The 16,629-nt window shown below is 35.5% G+C and overlaps 1 protein-coding gene across 3 annotated transcripts in view; it reads right to left on the bottom strand.

Annotated features, from left to right (window-relative positions):
- Tnpo (transportin 1) overlaps positions 1-16,629 on the bottom strand; it is a 491,580-nt gene that overhangs the window by 229,750 nt on the left and 245,201 nt on the right. For all 3 annotated transcript variants that reach the window (XM_090390863.1, XM_090390862.1, XM_090390864.1), the window contains one exon: positions 942-1,091. In XM_090390863.1, coding sequence (XP_090246989.1) covers positions 942-1,091 — 150 coding nt within the window. The remainder of the gene's footprint in view (positions 1-941; positions 1,092-16,629) is intronic.

The raw sequence follows: 16,629 nt of genomic DNA, 5'->3' as shown, positions 1-16,629 counted from the left end.
AAAGTTGTTTGAACTCTTTCTGACTGACTTCGGAGATGTTTACCACTTAGAGCTGCAAGCCTTTTTCATACATGCAAGTTTCAATAACAGTCTTTCTAATGCCACCATGTACAGCTTCGGCAACAAAAAACATTGCCTTTGTTTTTAACACTCTAACATATTCTTATTAAAGCAGTATATACAGTTAGCTTCAAGAGTTATTTACAAAAACATCTAAGTTTTCGTAATGCCATGTCATCAGTAAAAAGTGCCTCTGAAGACAGAAATATAATATCTGATAATCAGAGTCTAGATGGTTAACAGATTCATTTGGAGGAAAATTGTTGATCAGAAGTTAACTTTTTCATTTAGCACTATTATAATATCCTGTATACCCTGTGAAGGTACATGTCAGAAATTTGATTATGAAAATGAATGAGGAAAGTAGGGAACTTGGGCTATAATAGAAACAGTTTTATGGTTTATGTGTTCACTATAGCTTATGTGTTCACTATAGAAAGTATAACCCATTATACTTTCACTTGGTGATCATCTACTAATGCAAATTACATTCCACAAAGTTTACTATTGTGATAATGTTCTCTTCATTTTTACTAAGAACTATACAAACAACACTAAGATTTATAAGTACCATATGCTTATAAATCTATCTACTCATTTCATTTTACCTGAGTGTATTTATTTATCCATTGCTTGCATAACGACCACTTTATTATTCAAATGACCTTTATGCACGTACAAGAATACTACATCTAGTTTTTCAAGACTAAAATGTACATAAAATAAAAGGAGTAAATTCAAACCTTTATATAAGTATAGATTTAAGAATATTTCAAATTTCTCTCGAAGTCCTATTGCATTCAACAATAAATAACCAACAAAAATGATAACTACAATTCTATTACGTATACAGAGTAAGCATGCATTGTATATTTAATTACCTGATATTTACTGAATGCAAACACTAAAGTTTCAAGAATAAATCCTAAATAAGGTACAAGCTCAGTACAAGCCTCCTCCTCTAGTGTTGCGAATGCACTGCATGCAGCCTCTTGAACTCTTTTGTTACCATCAAGTACTCTTTTGAGAAGCTAAAAAGAAAATAACATGAATATACATACATACACACACACAAACATTATAGAAACTGAGAACACTGAACATATTGACACTTAGACATAAAGAGGAAGAATTAGTGGATGTTATGGAGAGGAAATTAGATGTTTTGAGTTTGAGCAAGACAAAATGGAAAAACCAAGGAAGGAAGAAATTAAGAGGGGATTTTGCTTTGCTTTGAAAAGTAGCAAATAACCATTTTGATTGGTCATTTCATTAGTAAAGAAGTAAATGATAGACTCAGAGAATATGATGAACTTAATGATATAATAATGAAGCTTGTATCTCAATGTAATGGAAAACAAATCTCACTTATCCACAAAAAAGTTTAGATATGGAGGCAAAGGCATTATTTGAGGAACATTTAGAGGGTGTTTTTTCCGAATATATGTGTAACCAATTTAGGAGATCTTAATGCACAAGATGGAGAAGAAGGAACATGAGTAAAAAACGTTTTGGGTCCATCTGGTTTTGGTAAAAGAAATGAGGAGAGACAGAGGTTATTAGAGTTTTGCATCAAAAATTATCTTAAAATTAGAAACAGCTTCAGAAAAGACAAAGCAACAGAATTACAAGATCTAGCTAAGATGATGAGCAAAAATCAGTAACAGATTATTTCATCCTTGATAAAGAATAGAGAAGAGTCGTCATTGACATCATAGGCTTCTTATAGCTGCTTTTAAGGTGCAGGTGGAAGATAAATGTGGAAAGCAGATAGAAAGATGAAGCTATTGACATTGAAGCAGTCTGAAGTAAAGCAAGAATCTGCATCTCAGATTACATCCAAGCTCCATTGGTTAACTACAGATAATGCAAATAAGAAATAGGAAAAAATTTGAAATATAATGGTAGGAACAGCAGAAGAGGTCTGTGGAAAAACAGTTAATAACAGAAAGGGAAAAGAAACATTGCTGGAATGAATCAGTTAAAGAACTCAAATTTAAAAAAAAATAATAATTTCAGATGATGACAGACTTGTTTGTAATTAGAGAGCCATGCAAAAAATAAATACATAAAATAAAATGTTACACGAACTTCTGAAGAATAGAAAGTGAAAGAAATGAGGAGCTGAGTTTTTAATAAATGGAGATGGAAATCTTGAGACTACTGGAAGACAAATTAGCATGATGTGGCAACATTATTTTAGAGATCTGTTAAATAAAGATGAAAGCCACACTGAAATAAACTGGAATGAATACAGTGGTCAGAGAGATAATAAGGAAATCAGTCTGGCAGAGGGTTAAGAAAGATGAACACTTGAAAATCTCCTGGAATTAGAGCTTCTAGTAGTATGGGGCTGGAATGGTTATGTGACATCTTTAGATTGCGATGGAGAAAGAGGATGATACTTAATGATCGGATGGGGGAGGGGGGGGTAGTATTCCAATATATCAACGAGGGTCAAGAAGGGAGTGTGGTAATTATAGACAAATAACATTATTGTGTGACTGTGCAAAATTTATGAAAGAATCCAAAAATGTAAGGCAAAAGAACTAATTGTCTTGATTGGCACAAATGATTTGAGAGGAGAGAAGTATTCTATGAGGAAGGATGCAAAGGAGTTGTTAGAAGAATCAAAACTGAATTGCAAGAAGATAAAGATTGCAAATCTCCTGCCACACTATGATAGAGGTGAACTGGGGAGGAGAGCAGTGGTAGCAAATGAATCAATGATGTAGTATATGTGCATCTGTGGTCTATGTGTGATGGAAAGAAGTATTCGTATAATGCTGATGGACTGCATCTAAATAGTTTTGGTGTTGTCAGGAGAGAAAGCTTTGTTCACCGAGCATGCTGAAGCGCAAATTCAGGAAAACTTAAGCAATTAGAGTGGAAGCAGGTGAGTATGTGTGATGTGAGTGTGAGAATGAGCAAGTTCAGAATCTATTCTCTCAAATAAAAATATTGAATAGGGTAGTCAATTCAGGAAGTAAAGGTATTTGGGAGGCTAAAGGGATGCTCTGGTTTCCATAATAGTTTCTGGCATTGGTTAATTCAACCTCGCAAAACGTTATAGGCATTAGTGAAAGCTAACAGCAGATGATGTAGTTACAGGGATAGAATGCGAAATGTTTAGTATTTTAAGGGAAGACAAAGGTGCTTGGGGAGTATTATTGAAGATGGCAGATGAACTGCAGCCAAAAAGAATAGGAGATAGGCAGGATGCTCATTTGCAGTCTGATGTGAGATAAAGGCCAATAAGACAAAATATACAACTGGCCGTTGCTATAGGCCAGAGGGTTCCAGATAATCTGGAAGACATGCATAAGCAAATAAATACAAGTATACAGGTTGATTCATTTGACTACTACCCTATTTATTCTTCAAACTCTCATGGCACATTCTGATATCGCATCATTTAAGTACTGTTTAAATGCTTCCCATGCACTGTCGATATTATTCCCATCCAGCAACCGATCCGATTCCACTGAACTCAGTATACTTCTTGGTTGGTCATAATTTCCTGTTCTGTAATTCACAGCATGTAACCTTTTCTGAATGGAACATTCAAAAACTTAGTCACTTACCAAGTGAGTACTGCATGATCACTGTCACCAACTGGAAGCAGAATAGTTACATCTTTAACTGAAATGTCCTCTGACACTATAATCAAATCTAACAGTTTGACCTAAAGTTCCTTCTGTCACATGCTGCTTGAGGAAGTTGTCATGCAACAGTTTAATAAATTCATTTTCATTCTTCTCATGAGATTCTACTGCTACCCAATCAATATTTGGATAATTAAAGTCTCCCATTATGATTACTTTTTTCATGCTCATCTTTTCTATTTGGTGATGCATTTCTTCATCACTAGCAACCAATCTACCAGGTCTGTAACAACACCCCACTATGTAATTGATCTTATATTCCACCTCACACTAGATGGCTTCAAACTCACTGCCACATGAAATATTGTTAGTAGTAATACTACAATCTTCTTCTTCTTCCTAAGATGGATTTTAGGCCAGGTGGCTTGTTCCTGTCTCATGCATCTCTTTCTCAGTCATCTGATTCTTCTTTTACCACTTATTTTATATCTATATAATATTTTTGGTAGTCTGCTGTTGGCCATTCGATTTAAATGTTCTATTCAGTTTTGCTTATACCGTCTTATGTAGTACTACAATCATAGGTCTCAATTCTAACTAGATTCAAGTCATCCGATATCATTAGTATGTCTGATTCTGATAACCAGGTCTCACTAATGCCTACAATCTGAGGTCCCAACATACTGACTAAGGCAACAAACTCTGCCCCTTTGTTTCAGATACGCCTAACATTTGTGTACACACATAATAATAATCTACCTGCATGTTCTTTTGTATATTCTTGTCTGAAGTCTGCATGACACAGTTGGAAAATTGCAGATCTCTATTCTTCTTTAGTGCCTTATATAGATAGACATCTTTGCACGTTTGATGGGTCCAAACCAGAAGAACACAAAGTATAAATCATTCTCTCCTCATCAACATTTCCATTATAAAGCCTATTTCCATCATTAACACAGTTATATAACATTGTTGCTTTTACACTCAAATTCTCACCATTCCTCCCTTTATAATTTACTTACCCTGACTATCTGTGTTAGATATCATACCAGTTATTAGTTTTTCAAGAATCTTGGTACCAAATGCATTCAGGTGTAGGCCGTCCCTCTTATACAAATCCAATCTTCCTTCAAATTCACTCCACATATCCAAAAACTCACATCCATTTCTTCTACACAGCCTATACATCAAATTGTTTACCATTATAGCCCCTTTTCTCAATTCATTTTTATCATATTAAGGTAAAATACTGACAATTTTTACTTTCTCACTCTCACCTCTTCCAACAACCCTTTCATGTCTTCTCTCATACTGAACTTATTGCTAGTTAAGTCATTAGTTTCTACTACAATTATGATTTCGTTTACTTTTCTTTTCTGTTTTTGAACTGCTTCCTTTATATTCTAAAGTGTATCAAGACACCATGATGGAACCTGTGGTATGGCCCATGAACAATACCTTGTTTCATGGTAGGTAGTGGATCTTCTAACAGGACTCAGCCCCTGCACACAAGGCCAGGACCACAGCACAATGGTTGGTGGTGAATGATCCCAACCACATATCACCATTTGATTGGCCAACTGGAAGTCCTGATCTGAATTCACTGGGCTTCAAATTTTGGTCGGAGCTTGAGATTGTAGCCTGCAAGAAATGACGCCCCAGCACCGCCAGCCTGAATGTGGATTTTGAGCAAGCAATGGCAGCGTTTTGGTTGGATGTTGTGAATGCCACCATCAATATGTGGCCTCACAGACTTTGGTCATGCATGAAGGCAATAGGGAGTGCTGCTATATGCATATTTTACATGTGGTTTGTATGTGCTGAAAGCTGTAAATGATTTATTGACAGATTAGAAGTTTATGTGCTGTTCAAGATATTTATAGATATTTGTGCATGAAGCAGATACTTCATGCACAAACTTTGTTTGATTACATGTGGGCAAAGGCAAATATATATACAATTTCTTGAATGGTATAATTTACTTTCTAACCAAATGTAAAAACATTTTTACAATCATTCGCACATGGTTGTTGTCTCACTAATGTAAGTTCATATATAATACTTTCAGCAGTTTAGTAATTTAATATAGAGAATTCCTCTTAATTATTGGTTTCCAATATAGCCGAAACAAACAGATTCTCTGACACCCATTACATAGTTGTGGTTTCAATAAAGCACAAGCTACAATTTTGATTTGTTTTTGTCTTGTTTTTAATGGATAGCTAGGATCATACTGCACCAGCATATAAGGTAATAAATAAGTGACAAAAGCAGGTATAAAAATCTGCATATAAAACAAATGCAAAAAGGAGTATAAAAATAAATGTAGAAAAATTCATAAAAAAAATAGTATTAAAAAATTATATATACCAAATTATTAAACTAATAAAATTAATATATATACAGTGGTACCTTGACTTACGAACCACTCGACATACAAACTTTTTGAGATAAGAAATTTTTTTCATATCCCATTTTGACCTCTAGATAAGAACCTAGACTTGAGATATGAAGCGTGATGCTTTTCTTTTCAAATGAACTAAAGCCTGTTTGACATTATACTTTTTTTATGCACGTTTAGCTGAGCGCACGCTGAACTGTCTCTAGTGTAATGATTGTTGTCACTATGTCGTATTTATCTGAAATATGATGAACACTACAGATATTTGCTTTTTTGTATATCTATTCTAAACAAACAATACACTTTGCAAAGATTTTTTTAGGTTTGTATTTATTATGTGTACTGTATGTATTTCGTTTTATAAGTGATGTGTTTTATTGTAGCTTCATGTTTATTTTCTGAATCTACCAGATAAGCATCATTTAACTGATCAGCATATTATTTTCAACATGGGGCCAAAGAAAAATAAGAAAGAAGAGAAGAAGAAAATCACAATAGAAATTAAGAAAGAGATTGTGGGAAAATATGAGAAAGGAGTCAGGCAATGTGATCTGTGCAAGCAGTATGAATTGTCCAAATCCACCATAGCTATAATTCTCAAGAAAGTAGTTTTTTTATAAGGAACTGGATGTGGCCAAAGGAGCATCTATTGTGGCATCTCGATGAAATAAAAAACTACTTTCTTGACAATTGTAGCTATGGTGGATTTGAACAATTTTAGTACAATTTTTACTACTCATCTGGATTAATGACTGAAAGGAGATAGTGTATCTCAAAACATGATCTGTTTACAAGCTCAAACAATTTACAAAGATCTTTTGCAGAATTTGCCATCCACTAGCAGTAGCAAAGACATCAGTGAAGAGTTTAAAGTCAGCAAAGGATGGCATTCAAGAATAGAACTGGTATTCATAGTGTTGTTAGACATGGAGAAGGTGCTAGTGCTAACAAAGAAGCCACTGAAAGGTTCGTGAAGGAATTTCGGAAACTGATGGAGTCAGAAGGTTATAGACCAGAACAAGTTTACCAGTGCGATGAAACTGGGCTTTCCTGAAAGAAAATGCCTAAGAGAACATTCATCACTAAGGAGGAAATGGTATTGCCAGGACACAAGCCAATGAAAGACAGACTAACTTTGCTTTTTTGTGCCAATGCCAGTGGTGACCTGAAGACAAAACCTGAGTTGGTTTACCACTCTGAAAATCCTAGTCTTTAAAAAGCAGAAAGTTAATAGGCACAAACTCAGCATTATGTGGAGAGTTAACAGCAGAACCTGGGTAACCAGGCAATTCTTCTGTGAGTGGATGACAGTGATCTTTGCTCCCACAGTGAAATGGTATCTACAAGAAAAGGATCTGCCCAAGAAAGTTCTTCTTATAATGGACAATGCTCCAGCACATCCACCACAGTTGGAAGATTTGGATGAAGAGTTTAATTTCATCAAAATCAAGTTCTTGCCTCCTAATACCACACCACTCATACAGCCAATGGATCAATATGTTATTTCCAACTTCTTTATATCAAAGCTTTTTTCCAAAGATGTTTTGAAGTTATCACTGACACAGAATTAACCCTCGTGGAATTCTGGAAGAATCACTTCAATATTCTTCATTGTTTGCGTCTTATTAGTCAGGCATGGGAAGATGTTACTGTGAGAACTCTAAAATCAGCCTGGAAAAAGTTATGGCCCGACTGTGTCCGAGGAACTGCATTGAAAGGATCTGAAAGTGAAAATGACATTGTAGATACAGTTGTCTCCCTGGGCATTTGGAAGTTGATGAAGCAGACGTAGAGGAACACAACGTTGAGCTGACCACTGAAGAGCTACAGGAGTTAAGAAGAGAGCAGGAAAAAGAAAGGGATGAGGAGGAAAAGCATATGCCTTCAAAGAACGAAGAAGACAGTAACAAAAAGGGGTGCAATTCCAACAAGTGATGTAAAAAAAATCTTGCAGCACTGGGGAGAATTACAAGAATTGGTTAACAAGTGGAAAGAAGAGCCACCAATATCATCAATGACAATGTCATTATTCACTTTAGAAGGGTCTTAAGGAAACAACAGATTCAGTCAACATTGGATAGGTTTTTTAAACCTCCCTCACCTAAGAGACAAAAAGAAGCAACTGATGACAACAAATTGAAAATTCGTGAACCACAAAACCAGCCACAAGAAAATTGATTTTTTTACAATTTAATGGAAGATGATTTTCATACTAATCATGTAAAACCAAAGATTTCATAAATAACAATTAATATGTAATGATATACAAAATGCATATTTATAGTGTAAAAATGCTTCTCACTAATCCATTTCTTTGCATTTTCTTTGTTTATTCTTGTTGAGAGGCTTATACGCTGGTTAGACATAACTAATATTTAAGGAATTGACAGCGTATACTGGAAATATAGATTAAATAAACTTTAATATACACTTTCCGATATTTCGGCGAACGTCACGTTGCCATCTTCTTGGGAACTTACTAAAAAGACACGTGCACACAAGTACTAATACAACAAATGAGACTGAGGCTAGGATGCTAGCGTTTTCCTAAAGTCCTGATGGTGCCCCCTGGCGGGCTATATTCGTAGTTCTTGGCCTTTGGGCTGAAGTTCTTTTGATAAAAGTTTCCCAAATTTGGGGCAGTTTCATGCATCCAAATTTGTTGAGGTCAGTTGAGAATAGTTTTTTATTTTTTGAATTTTTTAAAAAATTTTTAAATCTGGGAGCAGATTAATTGATTTCCCATAAGATATAATGGAAAATTGGGTTTCGAGATACAAACCACAGTCAGAAACAAATTAAGTTTGTAAGTTGAGGTACCACTGTACACATTAATGGATGGATGGCATTCGATGGCTCTGATAAAATCTGCCTCAGCATACAGACAGATTTTGAATGAGAACTAAAATAGTGAACTGCGTTCATTGACGAAATGAGGAAAGTCAATTAATATATGAATGATCATTAGTCAGATAATATGCCAATCACACAGAAGCATTTAAGAGTATATAAGATGACTGACTTATGGAAGTTCTGAGAAAGAGCAACATCCTCTTTACGGTTCCCATTTTTATCCCAGTGTAGTCGTCCTGAAACAGGATAAAAGTATGTCTCATGATCTGCCAGTAATTGGTGTATCAGACAGGCAGATGATGAAAGCTTGAGAAACGAATGGAGCTAGCTACAGTTTCGTTTCCCTTAATTCAAATGTGGCTTGGAATTTAAGAGAAGCATACATCTATCACATACAACGCAAAACATAAGTTGTTACATTTCATTGCGATCTGAATGTCTGGGATGATAGCAGAGAATTCAAGAGCCTCTAAATCATAATGAACTATATGTCTTTTTGAACCATGTTTTGAAGAATGGGATAAAAGCTAATCCTCACCTTCACGTGGTTCACCCTGTTAGTAAGTCTCGACTGGATACTGAACGAATGAGAATGGGCTGACAATTTGGTACTTAGCCGACCAAATTATAATCTCTAGCAGCTTAAATCCAAATGCATATGATGGTATAATGTCACTGTTATTGTCAGGGAACCAGGGCGAACAGTGAAAAGTCAGCCAATGAAACAAGCACTGACTCAACATCTAGAAGAATAAACCCAACATCAAAAGAAATGAAAATAGAAACTGCCGATATAAGGAGTACTGATAGAAAGAAAATCGAACTTGCAGAAGAATTGGAAAAGTACCACGGACAAATTTGGCATTACTGAGACAAAGAAGACAAAAAAACAGGTGAGATTTTACTAAATAATAAGTATAGGATGTTATTTTTAGACAATAATGATCAAGGAAAGGAAGGAGTAGTGATAGCATTCAACATCAAACATGAAGATAAACTTCTTGATTGGAAGGCACTTTCAAGTACAGTTATGTGGTCAAACTTCAAAATGGGGATATGGACAATGAAACTTATTTGTGCTTATGGTCCCACAGAAGGTTCTTCTAAGGAAGAAGTGGAGAATTTTTTTTAAGCCAACAGGCAGCTGACAAAGAAAATGAAAAAAAGTGATCCTTCTTGGAGATCTGAACAGCAGAATAAGAAATGAATCCCACCAGGAACATTTTGGGAAAATTTGGAGAAAGGGGGAAACCTAATAATAATGATGAGTATTTACTGGACTTCTGCTCAGGAAATGGACCAGTCATTACTAACACCATGTTTCAAAACAAAGATGTACACAAGTTCACATGGAGAGAAGACCAGAAAATAAGAAAAGCCTCATTGACTATGTCATTGTTGATAGTGAATCATTGCACTGGTTCAGTATACAAGAGTGTACAGAGGATTTGAAATTGGAAGTGACCATTACTTAGTACTGAGCAGGATAAAAATGGATATTTTTATCATGCTTGGTCATTTCAATTTCTTTTCAATAATAATTGGAAAAAAAAAAGAAAGTTGAACAGTTTTTACAAGTAAATTGTAGACTTGACTATACAAACATTATTGAAGAAAAAATGAAACAAATTGAAAACAAGAACCAAACCTTGGAGTCTCGATGGCAAACTCTGAAGAAGACAGACTGATTGATTCAGATAGGAAGTATGTGGTGAAGTTGTCTGCAAGGACATGGACACAAGAAATTAAAGAAGCAGTTAAAGAAAGCATACCAAAGTTCTTAGCAAATAAGTTGGAAGATGCCCTAAAAGAATACCAAGAAAAATGAAAGAGCTAAACTATGTGTAAAAGTAGCCAAACAAAAGTCATGGGAAGACTTTGTAAGAATATGGAAAATAAATATCAGGAAAGGTGACAAAATGTTCTGGAGACTATTGAAGAAGCTTAGAAATGGAGGAAAGAGTACTGTAAAAGGAATCAAAGATGATAAAGGTGATTATGTGAAAACTAGAGATAAGGATATCCTAGATGTCTGGAATATATCATCATCTTCATGCCTGTCAAGGATTTAGGCCTAGAGTGGCCTGTTCTGGCCTTGGAAGTCATCGTTGAGTCTGGAATATGTGAAAACAGAAAATGCAGGATCTTCTAGGTGACAGTTCTACTTATGAAATTATTGATCGAGCCTCCACTATGTCTCAAAAGAAAAAGCCATAAATTACTGAAAAAAGTGACTTCTAGGCTTAAAGAAATCATTAAAAAATAAAACCGGTTCATGTTAAACCTCCCTGTATTTAGGGGATACCTAAACTCTACAAATCTAATATCCCCCTATGTCCTGTAGTTGACAGAACTCCTAAGGATAAACACCACCCCCTAGTATATCCTCGAGTGGATAATGTTCCATGTGACTGTGACTTGGCCAACTATGGACAGACAGGAAGATCTGTTATAAGTAAGACAGGCCTACTTATAAACCTTGCTAAATAGTTAGCTAAGTCGCTTGTCCTCTTACTAGCAACTCCTCCAGTTTTGTAAAAAAAAAAAAAAAATTATGTCCATTTTACATCACTAGTCAAAAATCACATCTATAAAAATTCAGACATAATGGTTAGTTTTGATGTCATGTCTTTATTTAGTAATGTACCACTAATAGACACCGTTGATTTAACAAAGCCAACGCCCCCCCCCCCCCCCCCCCCCATATCTTCAAATTATTCAAATTTACTATGTATACAGGTTACTTTACATGGCAAGGAAAAATCTACAAATAGACTAATTGTACTGCTATGCAAAAATGATCTAATAATAGATTAGATTATTTTTGCCTTTTCTTGACAAATTAGTCACCCTGCTTTCAGAAGGTTCACTATCTTTTTTCTGTTTATAGAATGCACACACACACACACAGGAAAATAAACAATCACATCACCATCCAGTATGGCATTCTTAAAACACTTACACACACAGCTAGAGTTGTTTGTTCTAGTGATGCAGCTCTTTCCACCAAACTAATATATCTACACCATACTTTCCTTGCCAATGGCTACAGCTCCTACAAAACAGATAAAATACTACATGGCCCTCGTACTTTCCCCTCCTCAAACACCCAAGAACAAAACACCACTACTTTCGCCTTACTTTTGAACCACATGTTAAATTAGCAACTTTGATCCACTCTCCTAAGGATAAACATCACACCCCAGTATATCCTCGAGTGTATGAAGTTTCATGGAACTGTGACTTGGTCAACTATGGACAGACAGGAAGATCTGTTAACATCCAGCTTGGAGAACATAAAAATATACATTTTGCTACCATTACCATTATTATGGCAAGTCTGGACTCTGAGACCACATTTTGGATACCCCTTCACACAGGATTAGATGGAAGAAAATAAATGTGCTATATAGAGGTTGTTACAGGTCAAAATGATTATTTTAAGAGTTAGCCATGGCTATGAAACATTCTCCTTAACTAAACAACTTTGGTTGCATTAATCTGCCACACTGTTATTTTGAGATCAACTCCCATATAGCTGTGATACTTCTATTTCACTTACTCAATGTCACCTGTTAACTTAACTTAATATTTTTTTATATATATAATTTAGTTTGTTGGATGTTGTAATACTGTTAAAATAAGTTATAACTTAATCCTAAGAATAACTATTAGATTGTCTTATAATCTAATTAACTAAATAAAAGTGGTTAATTATTATTTTTAGAAGTATAGAGTTTTTCCTTCAAGTTTCTCTTCTACAATATTTCTAATCCTGTCCTAATTTATGTGGGCATAATTTATGTATGCCCACATAAATCTTACCTGGAACACCTAATGCAGAAATTTCTCTGTAATTCTCCGATTCAGTTTTATTCTCCTTTTTATAGATACAACCTATGAGAGCTCCACTCAAATTATCTGGAATTCAGCTTTCTGACTAAGCCTCCTGAATTTTGTTTGCCAAACTTTCATACCTCCACATTTGTCAATAAAATGCAATAAAATGCAATTGTCAATAAAATGCAATTCTGGTAGAATATTATCTGAATGAGCTGCGTTTCCACATTTCGACTTTTGATATTTTTTTTTAACCTCAATTGTTGAGTGAACCTTTTTCAAGGGTACATCATCCAAGTGAGGATACCGATAAGGCAGAGGTGACAGGGAATGATGTGAGAACAGAAGTTGATGAAATGGAGAGAGTTAGGATATTGCAGAATCTGAACACAAACACAGCTGTGGGATTGGATGACTTGCGTTTTATGACTGACGATGCCTTTGACTAGGCTGTTTAAGTGGATGGAGGAAAAAGAACTCCTTTGCATAAAGGAATATCTATGTCTGTGATAGCAAATTACAGACCAATCAGTATCTCCGAAGTGGTGTACTGGAACAGTTGGCCAAAAAGAGAATTCAGGAATGGGTGATAAGAATATGATACTCAATGAGAGGTAGCATGGCTTTGTGAAGGGTTGGTTGTGCCTTAGTAATCTACCAACTTTTTATAATAGTGACAGTTGAGTTGGATAAAGGGAATGGCTACATGATGATCCTGCTGGATTTTGGAAAGCTGTATCACCAGATACCACATGAAACTCTGGTGATATGGATACAAGGGTGGCCGATGGACAGATACACAAAAGTAGTATATGAGGAGAAGAATTCAGTCGTGGTGTGCCACACTTGGACCACTGCTGTTTAATTTGTACATAAATGATACAAGAAATAATCTGAAGGGAGATTATTCAGTTGTTTGTTGATGGTGCAAAGTTGGTTAGGATAATAGTTTAATCAAGGTAACAGACAGCTTGTAGAATAATTTAAATAGACGGACAATATGGGCAAAATATAATGGATGTCATAATGTGGAAAAGTGTAAAGTTATGCATTTTGGGATTAAAAGATTACAAGCTGTGTACAACATTGAACAAACTATACTCAAGGAAATTAACAAGGCTAGGAATTTTTTTTTTTTTGGGGGGGGGGGGGGGAGAATTTTAAAAGGCATATTGCTAAAGTAGCCAGGGTAGCTAACAGGATTACTTGGTTATTGAAGAACATACTAATAAGCAGAGAGAAAGGAGTTATCATTACTCTTTATACAGTCTTGATATGACCACAACTGGATTAATGTGCTTAGTTAAATTAAATAAATAAATCTGGTCACCTGAAATTTCTTGTTGATGAGGATAGTGGAATGCTTCCTCAATCTATGAGGATAGATTGAGGGTCTGTGAGTTTCAAAAGTTGTAATAAATTTAGTTTAATCCTTTATCCAATTGTAAGCAAACAAAGTTTGCACCTGAAAATATCTTCAGGACTAAGGTAAGGTAGTGCAACACCAGGCAACTCCAAGCAAAGGGGGACCAAGCGCTCATCACTCCTTATCTCAGTATCTCCCATAATGCAAAGCACATCTCCTTGCAGACACGTATACTGCTATGCATTAAGGGAAGGGCCACTACCAAGACCGGTTTCGACCTTTATTGAGGTCTCGTCGGCGGGAGGCAGACCAAACGTGGAAATACTAAGTCAGAAGCAATAGGAGAGGTCATATTTACCTATAGGAGTTGCCAACGGGTGTACCACCTTATTATTGAATTACTCTGGATTTAGAGAAAGATGTTGGAAGTTTATTTTTCACTTGGTTAGACTATAATAAATTTAGTTTAACCCTTTATCCAAGTGTAAGCAAACATAGTTTGCGCCTGAAAATATCTTCAGATAATAAATCCAGAGTAATTCAATAATAAGGAGGTACACCTGTTGGCAACTCCTATAAGTAAATAGGACCTCTCCTATTGCTTCTGCTTAGTATCTCCACGTTTGGGTCTGCCTCCCACTGACGAAACCTCAATAAAGGTTGAAAGCGGTCTGGGTGGTGGCCCTTCCATTAATGCATAGCAGTATACATGTCCCCAAGGAGATGTGCTTTGCAGTATGGGATACTGAGACAAGGAGTAATGAGAGCTTGGTCCACCTTTGAACTGAGTTGCCTGGTGTTGCACAACCTTACCCAAGTCCAGAAGATATTTTCGAGTGCAAACTTTGCTTGCTTATACTTGGATAAAGGATTAAACTAAATTTATTATAGTCTAACCAAGTGACAAATAAACTTCCAATTTCAAAAGTTGGTTCATAGGGCAAAATAAAAAAACGTATGATAGAAACATTTAAGTTATTTAAAGAATTTAATAGGATTAATACCAAGGAAATATTTCAGCACTTGGCTAGAGGAGGACAGGACAAGAAGTCATCCCGGGAACTTGAGAAAGAGTGTGGTTAGCAAGGTTGTGAGGACTAGATTTTTTGCTTAAAGAGTGGTAAATGAATGGAATGAGTTGCTAGAATCAGTTGTGAGTGCTTTGTCTGTTAATGGTTTCAAGAAATAGTATGATAATTATTATTATCATACTTTTATTGTAAATTATTGTGTGCAATAATAATAATTAGCAGTCTTTCTAAGTAGTTACTGCGGGCATCTAGAATATCTTTATCTTCAGTTTTCTTGTCACATTCATGATCCTGATTCCTTTTACAGTATTGCTTTCTCCAATTCTAAATTTTTTTGATAGCATCCAGAACATTCATAACATTTTATGGTATAAGCAACACCAAGAAAGGAAAAATATATATTTATTAAACTCAATATTTCACTGGTTTTCTAACCAGCATCATCATCAGAGCACATTTACAATAATTTACATTTACAATGATAGGCATGCAGCACTACACTACATTGTAGTGTAGTGCTTTAAGAAAAATTTAATTGTAACTTGACAACTAATGTCCTTAAATGCCACCTTCTACGATAACCACAAAGTTAATTTAGGGAAGTCAGGCTATCAGGTCTTAAAATGACAGTCCCCCCAGATCTTTGGTAAATTAATGCAATCATATGTGTTGAGGTTAGGAAAGTGTTTCATAGCTGATACTGATTCTAAAAATAGTCTCTCAGGCCTATAATGACTTTATGTAATAAAGAGGTTTTCCTCCATCTGATCCTATGTGAAAGAGTATCTAGAGCAAGTTTTGCCAATCCTCACTTAGCATACAGATGACTGCAGATGTTAACTGATCTACCAGTCTGTCCAAAGTAGGCCAGACTGCAGACACAAGATACTTTATACACTCCTGGATTTAATGTTAAAGATACCAAGCAATTTTATAAACTTGGTTTTAATCCTTTTTCCCAAGCAAGCAAACAAGCAGGTAAGTCAAGTTTGAGCCTGAAGTATTTTCAGGTCTGAGACAACTCGGTAAAGGTGGAGTAAGCTCTGATCACTTTCCTTAGTATCTCCCATAATGTAAAGCACATCTCCTTTATTTAATGATTTTTAAATAGATTTTTATTTAATAAGGTCAAAGCAACTTGTATAGGTAAAATTTATAAGTTCTGCATTATTTTAACCTTGGCATCTCAGGGTCTAGCTCCCACTGATGAGACCTCAATAAAGGTCGAAACTGGTCTGGGTAGTGCCCCTTCCCTTAATGCATAGCATCATACATGTCCGCAAGGAGATGTGATTTGCATTGTGGGAGTTACTAAAGAAAGTGATCAGAGCTCACTCCACCTTTACCACAAGTTGCCTCAGACCTGAAAATATTTCAGGTGCAAAGTAGTTTCAGGTCTGAGGCAACTACTTACTTGGGAAAAAGGATTACTTACCTGCTTACATTACATTACAACTACTTACCTGCTTACTT

Source organism: Typopeltis vanoorti, chromosome 3 (assembly GCF_054136105.1).
Source record: "Typopeltis vanoorti isolate ZY-2024b chromosome 3, IOZ_Tvanoo_1.0, whole genome shotgun sequence".
NCBI lineage: Eukaryota > Metazoa > Arthropoda > Arachnida > Uropygi > Thelyphonidae > Typopeltis > Typopeltis vanoorti.
Note: the sequence above shows the minus strand (reverse complement) of the source record. Positions and strands in the feature narration are given on the sequence as shown.